At 35.2% G+C, this 14,527-nt stretch overlaps 1 protein-coding gene across 1 annotated transcript; it reads left to right on the forward strand.

Moving 5' to 3' along the window:
• The first annotated feature begins 11,656 nt into the window (after nt 1–11,656).
• LOC116661686 (olfactory receptor 8I2-like) lies at nt 11,657–13,885 on the forward strand. The gene is given in 3 exon segments (XM_032474192.1): nt 11,657–11,671; nt 12,948–13,518; nt 13,521–13,885. Coding segments are annotated over 3 exon segments (951 nt in total).
• Nucleotides 13,886–14,527: the final 642 nt, after the last annotated feature.

Here is a 14,527-nt window from a genome sequence, read left to right on the forward strand (position 1 = left end):
CACACAGATATATAGACACACAAACACACACAGAGATACAAACATAATATTCATAAATAGCAAAATATCTCTTAACAGGTTTTCTCTCGAGCATAGAAAAAAGCAAAATACTTTAAAAGCAGAAAGTACTAGTTTTTGAATTATCGAGTAAAACTGGTAGATACATGCTCCAAGAATTAGCCTTGATTATTTATATTCAGGTATTCTACAAAATAAAAGACGTGCTCAAAAATAGAGGGAGGACTTGGTTTTGACACCTTTCCACTCACAGAGGTTATCCTAAACCATTTCTCCTTTCCTGCCCTTGGTGTCCGTTACTACACATGAAACTGAGCAAGATGGAATGCCACAGCTTTATTACCATTTCCCATGGAAGAGCCACTAATTCTCAGAGAAAACTTACGCTGAAGAACTTGTCTTCATATTTAGGAAGGACGCCTCCAAGTTAATCAGAGAATATTCACTAATCAGACTCAATTCTCCTTTTCCTTTAAGTCTCTTCCAACATCTTCTTTAGACATTAAATGAAAAACTTCCCTGAAGGTCATCTAGGTAGGAGACAACTGCTGCTCTGTATTCTAAGCAGGGAAAGCATGTGAGGTCAATTGTTTCCCAGTGATTCAAATTATATGTACAGGGACATAATGATAAAATTAGAACCCTAAATACTGATTGCTTCATAATGATCTCTTTTCCCCAAATTGCTGCAAAGTATCCTGCCTGGAAAATAAAAACAGTATTGTAAAGAATACTTGTATTTACAAATAAAATTATATTTAATTTTTGGAGTCTGTTCTAAATACTGACATAAATAGTGGCAGTTTGGCTAAGCAGTGCAGAGACAGCTGGATGCTCTATATTATTAACTCATGTTTTTACAAGGCAGTGAGCCTGGATTAATCTGTATTTTTTCTTCTCAGTGACAGCCAAAATCACATAAATGAATGGTTCCAGTGTCTGTGAAGTTAGGAAATTGAAATGCTTATTGTATTAGACATTCATGAAAAGAAATTCATATGAAAGTTTACTTTCCAGAATAAAACAATCATACCACCACCACCACCAAGGACAGCATATAACATTTATATATACAGTCCTTCACAATTTTCCAAAATCATTTAATATATTATTTAAAACTGGGTGCTACAAGTCTGCATTTATGTATGAGGCATTGATGTAAATGTATTTGTATGTAAGTCTTCATTTTCAGAATAAGATAAAAATAAAATAATAACGATAATTTTACATAATTCATCACAACTTTTCGGGAGCATTAAGTGTCTTATATCTGAGAGTATGAAACACAAGAAATATTATAGGGGCAAAAGAATTGAAACTCAGAAAAATAAATTGAGCTGTTTACAATTTTTAATAAATTCTATTACAATATACACCCTATAGGAGAAGGGGGTGGCCTCCCAGCATGCAGACAAAAGAACACAGTTTACTAAGTATGAGTGTGTGTGTGTAGGGGGTGTTACTTTATGGAAAAGAAAGATTTTTGTTTCTTTCTAGTACTGACCTTCAACTAACCCTAACAAACAACTACTATACTATAAAACAGGGACTTGATGCTTAAATGAGAAAAAACATTCCGGTCCTAGAATTCTGAGGCAAATGGAGGGTGCGTGTGCAGACGTGTAGAACGTAGATTGGAAAATGAGTAATGTACCATTAATATGAAATGTATAAATATTAAAATTTATAAATTTTAACTTTAATACACCATTAAAATGAAATATTCTGAAAGGAAGTGAAATTGAGTTTAGCAGGTTCCAAATGTCCTTAAATGGCAGATATAATTAGTCAATAGCAAATGAACAGTTGACAAGGAAAAAGAAATACTCTTGCTAATAAAACTCCTTCTAACATCCCCTGTGTGTTGGTCTGTTTTCAGTATTGCTTCATTTTAAAATTACTGCAGATTTTCCCCACCTTTTCTCATGCTGTGTGTATTGGTTTGGTGCACTTGACTCATCTTAGGGACTTAGTCTTACAAGAGAATATCCCGTCCCCCTCTTTTAAGTTTAGCCTACCATTTCACTCTACAGCTACCTCCTTTTTATTTCCCAGTCTATCCCCCAAATATCAACCTACTCAGTATTTCTAAAATTTATTTTTATGTTCAGCCGCTATTGTGACAAAAGTGTTGAACCTGATATTTATTTTAGTGTCCTAACTGACTGAATTACCCCAATATTAAAAGGCAATCCAGTGTATAAAAACACACACAGACCTGAGTTCTGCTTAGTCATTGCTCCCCCTTCTTTTGAGCTCTCTCAGATGTAAATGTGTGTGTTTTCCATGTTCATATCAGTAACAATGTATTTATAGAAGAACATGGCCCCCAACAGCGGGAGCTTAGTGCTCTTTAAAACCAGTATTATAAACATATATAAAGCCAATGTACATATTATTAAGTTCTGTAAATCATAACTATAGACACCAGTGGAGTTCATTTTTTAATAATTCATTTTTTCCTTGTAGAGACTCATCTAAGTGAGATAAGACACATGTGACAATTTTCTCTAAAACAGAGAAAAGGCCAAATACGTGAATTGCTATCATTTGACAAGATCATGCTGGGACATTACTCTCCCAGGACTCTAGCTGTTTGTTGAGACCAGGTGCTCACAGGACCCCTGTGGATGGCATCCCCCAAATGCCCTAAGCCAAATATAAGCACAAGTCAGGAAACCAATAGGAGTGACCAGGATTCCTCTCAACACCAGGTAGGGATTGCATTCGTGTGCTCTAACAAAGGAGTTATAAATGCCTTTCCCTGTATTCAAACAGAGCAACTCTCAATAGACACTGTGAATGAAATGTGAAGATAATCGTCTCCTTGAATCCGTCCCAGTTACTGAGATAATTGAAACCCAGTTAGACCATGACCAGGTCAACCGGCTTGCTTGAGGTCATTAGAGGGCTTATTCCGTATTTCCTCAGGTAGCTGTGTTTATAGCGTCACATACTTGTGCCAGTTACAGGAGGGAATTTACTTACAGAAATTCATTGAGATTGACTATTGCAAACTGTTGAATTGTGTTAAATCTGAGGAAAAGAGCAGCCATTTATTTGGTCCTGTTAGCAGAGCTAAATTTTAGACTCAAAGACTAATTTATTCTGCATAACTGACTTTACAGTGAAAGGAAGTCCAGATGAAATGTACCAGTTATGAAGTGAAAATTAAAGAGAAATACAAAATCAGTGAAATAAGAAGAAATTCATCATCAAAGTAACAAATTGGTTTGTTTAAAAACAAAGTCAAGGCAAAGCTAACTCATCAAAACTAAACCAAAAAAGCAAAAATCCAAATAATCACTTTAGTCAAAGGCATCTGTCCAGTAGGTCAGCAGAGTCCAGTCTGTTTTCCTTATTTGTTTTACTTTGAACAGACAGCAAACATTTGAGAGTACCCATGGTGAGCCACCCTGTTTCCACATATTTTCTTATTTAAGTCTTACAACTACTGCTTGAGAAAGGTTTAGACATGAATCTAATAGTTAGGCTAGGAAACCAAGAGTTAGACTTGCAATCACAGCTCAACGTGGTATAAAGTGACTAGCCATTCTTTTTATATCTTCTATATCCAGTGTGAGAAAAATTAGACTCGGGATGGTCTCCTAGCCAACGGACATAAAGTTATCTGACACCATGATATGCAGAATTGTCATCAAATAACTTTCTTTGTATAACACTGATAATAAAGGTTAGAAATCCAAGCCCACACACTCTGTATTCAATATCAAGGAAATATTATTCCCAAAGCACAGATTATGGAACATCATCTTCATTAATATTTAGTGAAGATAGATCTGACTGTCAAATTAATATGAAATGTGTTCTGTATTTATTTATCTTATTGGAACTTGCAAAGCACAGTCAAATATTATGCATTTCTATAAGTCCTGCAGTAAAGAAAGCTTTCCTTAAAAGTTATTTAGCCAAGTGTTTCCCAAATATATTAGATATCAGAATGTTGCTTCTCACATAGTTTGGGTGATAAGATAAAAGCTAAAATAAAATTGATTTAATGATTTAACTTTTCCTGGATAAAACCCCAGATTCATATGTGAGCTAATGTGCCAAAATCACATGCATTGTCCTTGAAGTTAAAGTTTAGACTTAAAATCTTTTTTTCTTTGTGTGTGTGTGTGGGGGGGCAGTAATTTGGTTTATTTATTTATTTACATCGATAGAGGTTTTGGGAATTGACCCCAGGCCTTCATGGATGCTAAGCACTCATTCTACCACTGAGCTACATCCACCCCATCTAGAGTTGAGATTTCTTGACTGTAGGGGTTCAAACACGTGTTTGACTCAATCTTAAGGCAGAAAAATCTGCTGTGGTCTAATTTAGGCCATTTGGTAATAAATGCTATAAGAATTCCAACCGTGGAATGATAAATATCTTTTGGCATAACAAAGAATGACTTCCTGGAATAACTGAGTTTTAACGAATAAGTGACATCATATTGAGAGAAAATGTTTTAAGTTGTTTCATTCAGTCTGGACACACCTAATTCTCATTTTCCATTTCTATGGATAATGATCAATTGTATTAGATGACATTATATACACATATATGTATATTCTGCCCGCTTGTTATTTATATTGTTTAACATGTCATGTGTATTTTAGTCTAAGTTAAAAAGATGTCATAGAGAATAATTTTGCCAGATGCCCCAAGAATTTACCTGTTAAACGTTAAGTTTTTTGTTCTTTGTTAAGGGATCTTCTTCCTTAAAACATGAGGTCCTTGTCTTGTGTTCTGGAATCTGAGACGCACTGTTATCCAACATCCACCTCTGAACTGTATCTGTTGAACTAAGATCACTATTACAGCTTTTCACGTGGAGTTTACTTTCTCCAGGGGTTCTTATGTGGAACCTACTACCAGTTCACAGCCCCTGGTGAGACTTTGATCCAAATACGGTTCTGAATCAGGCTAACTTTCATACTTGCAAGAAATGAATTGACTATGGATTATTATTATTAACCAAAACCATGCAGTTTTCTAAAGATGCTGGTAGAACAAATTCATGTTCAATCTGCACCTTTTACTTATTTTCTGTTTCCTCTCATTTTCTGTAGACCCATCAGAAAGGAGCCACATAAATGGCTAACAGAAATGTCGGTGAGATAACTGAGTTCATCCACCTGGGGCTGACCAATGACCCTGAACTGAATATGTCCTATTTGTGCTGTTTCTCTTGATTTATCTCATCACTGTGTTGGGCAACGTTTGGCTGATTGCAGTCATCCTGGCTAGTGCCCAGCTCCATTCTCCCAAGTAATTTTTCCTCAGCCAGTTGGCTTTCTTGGATTTCTGCTATTCCTTGGTCTTTATCCCTAAGATGCTGATGAACTACATAGCAGGACAGAGAGCCATCTCCTATTGCAGTTGCCCCCTTCAGTATTCCTTTGTCAGCATGCTCTTGACCACAGAATACTTCTTTCTGGCTGCAATGGCATTTGCCGCCCCCTTCATTACAAAGGTCTCATGACCCCTACACTCTGCATCCAACTGGTGACTGCGTCCTACCTAGTAGGTTGCACCTACTCACTCACCCATTTGAGTGGCTTGCTCAGTCTGTCCTTCTGTGGTCCCAATGTCATCAACCATTATTTTTGTGATATCCCACTGCTGTTCCAACTTTCCTGTTCTGATACCCAGTACAATGAGGCTTTGTTTACAGTCCTTTCTGGGACCGTGTCAGTGGCTACCTTTCTGATGATGGTTAGTTCCTATCTGAGCATCCTTCTCACTGTCCTGAAGATAGTCTTTGAGGGGCAGATACAAAGCCTTCTCCACGTGTGCCTCCCACCTAATGGTAGTGACTCTTTTCTACGGAAAAGTGATGTTTACTTATCTGGGGACCAGCTCTAGCTACCCACAGGATAGAGCCAAAATCCTGTCTGTGTTCTATACCCTTTTGCCACCAATATTAAATCTCCTGATATACAGTATAAGAAACACAGAGGACAAAGAAGCAATAAAAAGAATTATTATGCAAAAAAATTTGCTCAATGAATATAAAATTTCAAGAAAAAATTTAAGAAATATTGATTGATGCTACATGTTTTTAGGTTTACTAATTAAGGGCCTGTGAATTAAACTGATAGCTCAGTGGTAGAGCACATGCTTAGCATGCATGAGGTTCTGGGTTCAATCCCCAGTACAGCCATTAAAAATAAATAAATAAATATATTTAATTAAAAAAGATAAACTGACAAAAGGCAGCTTGACAGGAGAATAGACAAAGTGCATTCATATGTATATGAGTGCACCAAAAAAAGTGGCTAGCTCAAAAATTAGAGATGAAGTTTATCTCCCAACAATATAGGAAAGAGAGAAGGAGACATGGCTTCTATGGGAAAAACAAATGGGTTTCTAAGGGAGCAAATGAGAGACAGGAAATTCTGTGACATCATTTGTTTATGCAGGAGCAAGTGGTCTTTTCTGACTTCCTCTTCAAGACAAAGCAGTCCAGGGAGAGAGGATTTATGGCAGCTTCATTCTCAGAAGTTCTGCCTTTAGTCAGATAAAGGAGGCTCAGAGAAAACATCTCTCTGCATCGACTGAATCCCAAGTGGCTCCAGTTTAAAATAATTTTGTGCCATTGCATAATTTAGATTCTTTCGATTCCTCAATTATTACTTTGAATCTCTACTAACTTCTTAGGTAATAAATTGACACCATCTTCTACAGTTTGGTTAGTTACAGAATATGATTTTCAGTTTTAATTGGATATAGAAGAACCAGTAGGTGACAATCACCCAAACACACATACAGAAACACACACGTACACACACACACATGCGCATACAGATACTTCAAAAAGAATCAGTTACAGAGAGTGAAATCAGTCTTCCCTCTTTACAGCTCTAGAAGAGCTGACCCATTTTACAGATGAGGAAACAAGTGATCAAGGGAGTTAAAAGCTTACCCGAGATCAGACAGCATCCAACATTTGAGAAGTAGCGTTCAAACACACATATATTTGTGTACTTGTCCACAGACCTTCTCCCATTTTACACAAGGAAACACAATTTTCTGCATGCATTTTGTTTGCCATATTTACCTGGAACTTTTAAAATTTGAATATTTTACTTTAAAAATAATGCCACAGGCACAGAAGTGTTTATTTTTATGACAATTCTATTTCTCCCTGTTGTTTAACAGAAATACCAAAATAGCAATGCAGAGGTTTTCTGTTATATCAGTGTATATTGGAATTCACACACACACACAAAAAATCAGCCTTTAGGAAATTTCCATTAAATAGTACAGCCACTTGAAAATGCTGAAAGTTTTTTTTTAAACAAAATGACTCTTAGATTCCCACATTGCTATGTTCATATTATAGTCCCACTTACTCAGACATGCATCAGAAACTCGGTCCTGCACCACTGTCATCACTACAGTTGTTAAGAGAGAGAACACAGTCTTTGCTGGTGACACCTTTGCAATGCTTAGTGAACAACAGTTTCAAATTTGTGGAAAGAATGCTGATATTTATCAAATGGAATAACCCATAGTGCCTAGCAATAAACCTTATCTGTCAAACTCTGTAAGTCTGTGGGCTTTTCTTTTTTTTTTTCTTATTACTTGACAATTAAACTTATGTCAATATGTATCAAAGTATTTTAAAGCAAATTGTATTTCATTGTTTCTATGTGGCCTATATTTTCTTCCATAATAATCCCATTGTTAAATATTCTGATTGCATATCACCACAACTGCCATGCATTTTCAAAAAAATAAGTAATCACTGTTAATGTTAAACCAAGATTTCAAAAGCAAAACTATTACTTAATGAGAGATTCGTTAGGATGTGGAAAGTGCTGAATGATGTCTCATAATCACAAACTAAAGTTCTAATGTACACTGGGCCAGCCAAAATATCCACCTCCTGGGTTGTACACTTCAGGTTTTAATGTCTTACAAAGTAATTTATAGCAAAATGATAAAGTCTGTGTGTAAAACTTATTCATTTTTCTACTTGTTTTCATCCTGATAGTTGTCTAATAATTGAATTCTTTGATGAAATGCATATTTTTTATCTTGACACTTTACTAAATTACTTTCCAAAATATTTATATAAAACTTAATGACTTCATCAATGTCATTATCTTTATTTAAAAATTTATAATATAATAATAACAGGGATCCTTTGAGAAGTGGCACTTTCTAGAGCATAGTCCAGGAAAATATATCATAAACCTGGAGCACACTGCACTGTCAGGATGTAAGAAGTGGAGATGAATCAAACAAACAAAGAGCAGAGCACGTGGGAGTTAATTCAATGACGGTTCCATTAGCAAAGCTAGAATGAATTGAGCAGCAATGGAAGTGATGGGGGTATTGGATAATAACCCCCCAAAACAAACTAATTATCAAAGAGTATATACTGCTATAAACAAATAAATAAGAAATGATGACTCTTCCTTACAGACTCATTTCAATTAAAATATGTTGAAAGACTAAGGGAAATGGAAATTTACTATGAAAACACCACCATAATTGTTAGAGGCAATATGTTGATAGATGCCAACAAGTATAAACAAAATATTTACATAATCTAAATTGTCTTCCATATTTATATAATTTATGTAAATTACATAGGAAAGAAAATTAAGTAAAATTTATTAATATTCTGTATACATGTTAGTTTATATAAATCATGTAGTAAAGAATCATAACTTCAGGGTGGGAAGGGATAGACTGGGAGTTCAAAATTTGTAGATACTGACAGGCATATGCAGAATAGACAAACAAGATTATACTGTATAGCACAGGGATGTATATACAAGATCTTGTGGTAGCTCATGGCAAAAAAAATGTGACAATGAATATATGTATGTTCATGTATAACTGAAAAATTGTGCTCTACACTAGAATTTGACATGACATTGTAAAATGACTAACTCAATAAAAAAAGTTTAAAAAAAAGAATCATAACTTTACAGTAAAGAAGTCTGGCAGGCACTATTTTATAATTCTTTTCTGTCAGGTGGGAGGTAATCAAATTTGTTTATTTATTTTCACAGGAGGCACTGGAGGTTGAACCCAGGGCCTCATGCATGCTAGGCAGGTGCTCTACCACTCAAGCTATAGCCTCCAGTTTGCACTTGCAGACAGTACTTTAAGTGATCAAGTTTAACATTACTAGTAATACTACTTAACATCCTGTATCCTCTAATTATATGAAAAGGACATGCATATCACCTCACTGGTACCTTTTTCTCATAATGATTAACTTCAAGTTAATCATAAGAAAACATCAGGCAAACTTAAATCGAGAGACATCGGTAAAACACTTGACCAGTTATCTTGAAAAGTGTCAGTCATGAAAGAACAGGAAAGAAAATGGGAAAGTCACAGATAGAAACACTTAAAGAGACATGACACTAATTGCAGTGTGATATTCTGGATTGGATCCTGGAAGAGAAAAAAGGACGCTGGGGGAAAGCTGGTGAAATTGAATAAAATGTGTAGTTTTGTTAACATTATTGTATCAGTGTGAACTTCTTTGTGTTAATGACTATGTAAGATGTTAACATTCATGAAACTGAGTAAAGAGCATGTTGAAACTCTGGAAGTTGAATAAAATTAACTAAAAAGTTAAATATAGCTGGTTAACAACTAGAACTTAAAATGGGTTTATAAGAAATATGAATTGAATTAAGTAAGCATTTACTACATGCCCATTAATCCTATAGAGCAGTCAACTCTAGCCCTAATATCAGGTATACACTGGTAGGTATGAACCTATTAACTCAACAAATATCAGATTATTAAAGAACTGAGACAAATTTTGAATCTTGAATCTTGAAAGAAGCAATCAACCTTAAGTAGCCTGAAAGTAGAGACAATATTCTCATCTTTGCAGTCCCACACAAATCATAGTATCTGTCATTTAATAGTGCTTAAAGTATATGGAAAGAATAAGTAAGAAATGGATGGAAATTTGAGATTACAGGTATATTATTCAGTATTTTCAAAGTTTTCTTTTCTCAAGACACATACTAGAGGGTAAAAAGAGTACTAATCATTTCTTTTGTCCTAATATCTAAATATGTTGATCACCAGTAAGTGATATGGCCCATTTATAATAGATTTTATTCTTTTTCTTTAAATCTCTAATGTGTCAAGTAGGATTAGAGATGCATGGTTTTCCTCCCCAATGAAGAGTCTGTCTTGTCTCAACATATGATTTATCATAGTAAATATCTTCTAAAAAAGAAGTAAAATAAGAGAATATAATGATAACAGTAGAACAGTCACTTAATTAGGCAAGTCTGTGAGATCCTTTTAAGCTAGTGTCTGAAAATAGTCCATGGACCTGAGGCATTCTGAAAAAGTTACTTTTTTGGATCAATCTCAGACCTACCAATTCAGTCATTATAGGGGTGTGGCTTAGGAAATTGCTTAAAAACAACAACAACAACAACAACAACAACAACAACAACAACAAATGAAATAATAATGTAATTAAATTTTTTCAAAGTACTGACCTATCAGCTGAACATGAAACTGAGAGCATGACCTTTAATTTTACTTTAGGTTTTTTTTTTGCTTATTTTCCTAGATGACATACATATTCTCAGCCTATTTTGTGTGTATGCACCATTAAGCACAGTCAGTTAAAAATCACAGAATGCCTGTTTTAAAAATAAATACATACATGACAGATTGACATAGGTGGTAACATAATCTCAACGTATACTAACACTATTAAATCAGTAGCTGGAAATGCTCACTGCTTTACCTGAGAGACCAGCAAAACCCCAGGCAGGAGCAATGGTTATCTGATATTCTCTAATGTCATGTATTTCACATATATTTCGTAATGCTTTATAAAAGATGTTTGAGATATATATATATACACACACATACATAAATCAAAACAAAGATAATTTTTAAAACTACATTAATTACATTACTCAGTATGTCTATAGTCATTTAAACTAAATACACACAGCTGAGGAACATTTACTTCCGAACTTTTCCACTGGAGATGCATTCTAGGAAAATTAAAAACAAACCTTGGGGCACAATTAAAATACAACCCTCAAGAGATCAACAATGCTAATTGACCAATTTCTTTATCATATAACTTTGCAAGTTTAAAAAGAGATGCTGGTATACTAGATTTCAGAAGACAATCCTTTTTTTAAATGGGACTGCTTTAGAAATACACTAAGAACAAAATTAATCCTGAATACAAATCTAAGTTTGACCTAAAAAAAAATAGATTTTAATTCTCAAGAAGACACACAAAAATAAATAATTATTTTGTTAATTCTGTTATTTTTATCCTATCAATGGAAGATAATACATGCATTATCCAGAACTGTCATCAAAACTATCCACATTTTTCCATAAAATTCCTAATACCAATAGGGGTGCATTATATAGGAAACAGAGCCCTGTGCTAACAGCAGCAGCAACAGCAAACACAACAGACACAAGCCATTATACTGAGAATTCATGGGATTCAGATTTATAGAGGAGAGAGATCTAGCCATATGCCAAAAACTAATGGTGGATTTTGCAAAGGTTGCAAAATGTTTTCTCTTCTTATTGTCTGAACATAAACCTGAAAATAGATGGAAGAGAGCTGAGAGAGAAGGGGTTTTCTGTTTGATGACTCAATACCAGGTAAGTCTAATTTTATCATTCTTTTCTTTGTTGTGTGTGTGCATGTGTGTGTGTGTGTGTGTTTCTTACACTGAGAAACATTTTCTTTTTACATGCCTGCATCTCCAGTAAGCTTTAAGAATAATGCCAGGCAAGACAAAATGTCTTCATGGACTAAATGCTACTTAAAGGAATGAATGGATAAACAAATAGGAGCGTTGTGAACGTGGGAGACCCTAAATGATTAAGTATACTTAACCAAGCAGAGTGCTAAATGTCTCAAATGAACTTGCAGTAATATCATGCTAGTTTCAGTTTTATTTATCACATACTTGTGTCAATTGAGTTGGGCAAATAAGTTCTCTAATTTCTAGTGAAATCACCTTATGTTTTAATTGTTTTAAATATAACAAATCATATTCCTTTTACCATTTGTAGGCTTTTTATTTTTGAAAATTGCTATTTGGCAATGAATTAGATATTACCTGAAGTTGTAGATAACCAGGTGCTTCATGCTGGAAACAAACATGGTCACTAACCACACACATCAAACAATCTGGCTATGTGACAGGGTAATTTCCTCGTTTGGTAGTAGCGAACCAACAGAAAGAAAGGACATGTGGTAGAAAAAAGTATACCGAAGTTTAGCATTAACGTATAAAAAAGCAAAAAATTGCTTTCCTGTTTTATCTGTGTGTAAGCTTTATATGCTTTATGTATTTATAAAATATATTTTATAAATCATATAAAAATTTGTATATGTATTTTATAAAATTTAAGAAAGCTTTATTGATTCCAAGGAAATATTTGTTGTGCCCATCTAAGATATTATTAAGCTCTTATAATAACCCTGAAAAGTGTCATTAAGAAGACTGACACACAAAGATATCATTGAATTCACAAATCACAGAGCCTCCTTTCCTAAACAACTTTATATTTTCTGAGAATACCTTACAACTAATCCAGTAGGTAAATTCCCAAGTATACGGTTTGGGGCCCAGAGATACAGTAGGGTTGAAGATGGTATATTTCAGGAGGAATCCTTCAAATGTCACGCTCCATAAATATCTTTGAGTGCAATGAGTTCCACAGGATTGTGAACTTGGAATTTTTTTTTTTTTAATCAGCATGTCAATTCTCTTAAAAAAAAAGAAAATTATATATAAATTTTCAATTAAATTAAAGTCATTAAATATTTGCTCCCCACCTGTCACTCTTTCATTATGGGAGTCTAAGTCAATGCTGGTTATCTTTAGGGTTGAATCCTTCTCTAACTTCTATCACTGTTACTCAGCAGGTAAGTCAAAGGCCTAGGCTGATAAAAGTGGCTGGGAACAATTTCACGGAGGTGACTTTCTTCATTCTCTCTGAATTTGCAAATCACCCTGAACTGCAAGTCAGCCTTTTCTGGATATTTCTCTTTATATACCTATTCACTGTATGGGGGAACCTTGGGCTAATTATGTTAATCGGAATTGACTCTCAGCTTCACACTCCTATGTACTTTTTCCTTAGCAATTTAGCACACATAGGCATATTTTATTCCTCTACTGTAATCCCCAAGGCACTGGTGAATTTCCAGTCAAAACAGAAAACCATCTCCTTCATTGGCTGCTTTGTTCAAATGAACTTTTTTGTGGGTTTGGTGTGTAGCGAGTGTTTTCTTCTGGGGTCAATGGCCTATGACCGCTATGTGGCAATCTGCAATCCCTTACTGTATTCAGTGGTTATGTCCCAGAAAGTGTGCAGCTGGTTGGGAGTCATGCCATATACAATAGGCTTCACAAATTCTCTGATATCCATCTGCATGATAAGCAATTTGGCATTCTGTAATGCCAGCATCAACCATTTTTTCTGTGACACCACAGCTCTTTGGCCCTGTAGTGTGGAGATGCCTTCAGCACAGAAATGGTGATCTTTGTTTTAGCTGGTTTCACCCTTCTCAGTTCCCTCTTCATTATCACCATCACTTACACGCCCATCATCTCAGCCATCCTCAAGATCCAGTCTGCGGTAGGCAGACAGAAAGCCTTTTCCACCTGTGCGTCCCACCTCCTGGGTGTGGCCGTCTTCTATGGGTCCCTGATTTTCACATATCTGCAGCCCAATAACACATCATCCTTGACCCAGGCACAGGTGGTCATCCCAATGCTGAATCCGCTCATCTATAGTCTGAGGAACAAAGACGTAAAAAAGGCTCTCCTGAGAGTCATACATAGAAAACTTTTTAAATGACAAATTTCTGCTTGTTGCAATTAAAGAAAAGTTGGATGGTTTCAGGCATTCAATTGCTACAACAATTAGGAAAAGACTAGAGTAAGTCCAAAGGCATAACACAAACTGAATAATAACTTAGAATCATGACATAAAGGAGGTGAATTATCATTTTATTTGTTTATATGGAATACTGAATCTCTGTCTTAGGAGTTCATTTCAATACATAAATTATTCAGACATAGACATGCACAAACAAGTAAGGAAAGCAGGGACTGAGTCCCTCCCTGCACATTCTTGCAGTGAGCATGCCATCACACCACACACGTTAAACAGCAATTATACTGACTGTCCATATGGTTTGACGTTCTGTTTTCTCAGCCATCATCAAGCTGAGTGTAGAAAATGAGTAGTAGATTGAGACGATGACTCTTAAATATCGTTAACAAGAAATGATGGCTGATGGCCTAAGAGCAAAGGAAAGGGTACAGAGTTAACAAAAGCAAATGTAATTCCAGGGTTGGAGGGGGTAGTGGTTGAAGTCATTTCAGTGAGGTGTAAATACTAGTGATGACAAGCGACACTGGGTAGTACAGAGAAATCTCCAGGTAATGTGGGTTCCTCTTGTCCTAACAGTTAAAATTTTGATCATTTATCTTGATC

The sequence above is a fragment of the Camelus ferus genome, chromosome 36 (genome assembly GCF_009834535.1).
Source record: "Camelus ferus isolate YT-003-E chromosome 36, BCGSAC_Cfer_1.0, whole genome shotgun sequence".
In the NCBI taxonomy this organism is placed as follows: Eukaryota; Metazoa; Chordata; class Mammalia; order Artiodactyla; family Camelidae; genus Camelus; species Camelus ferus.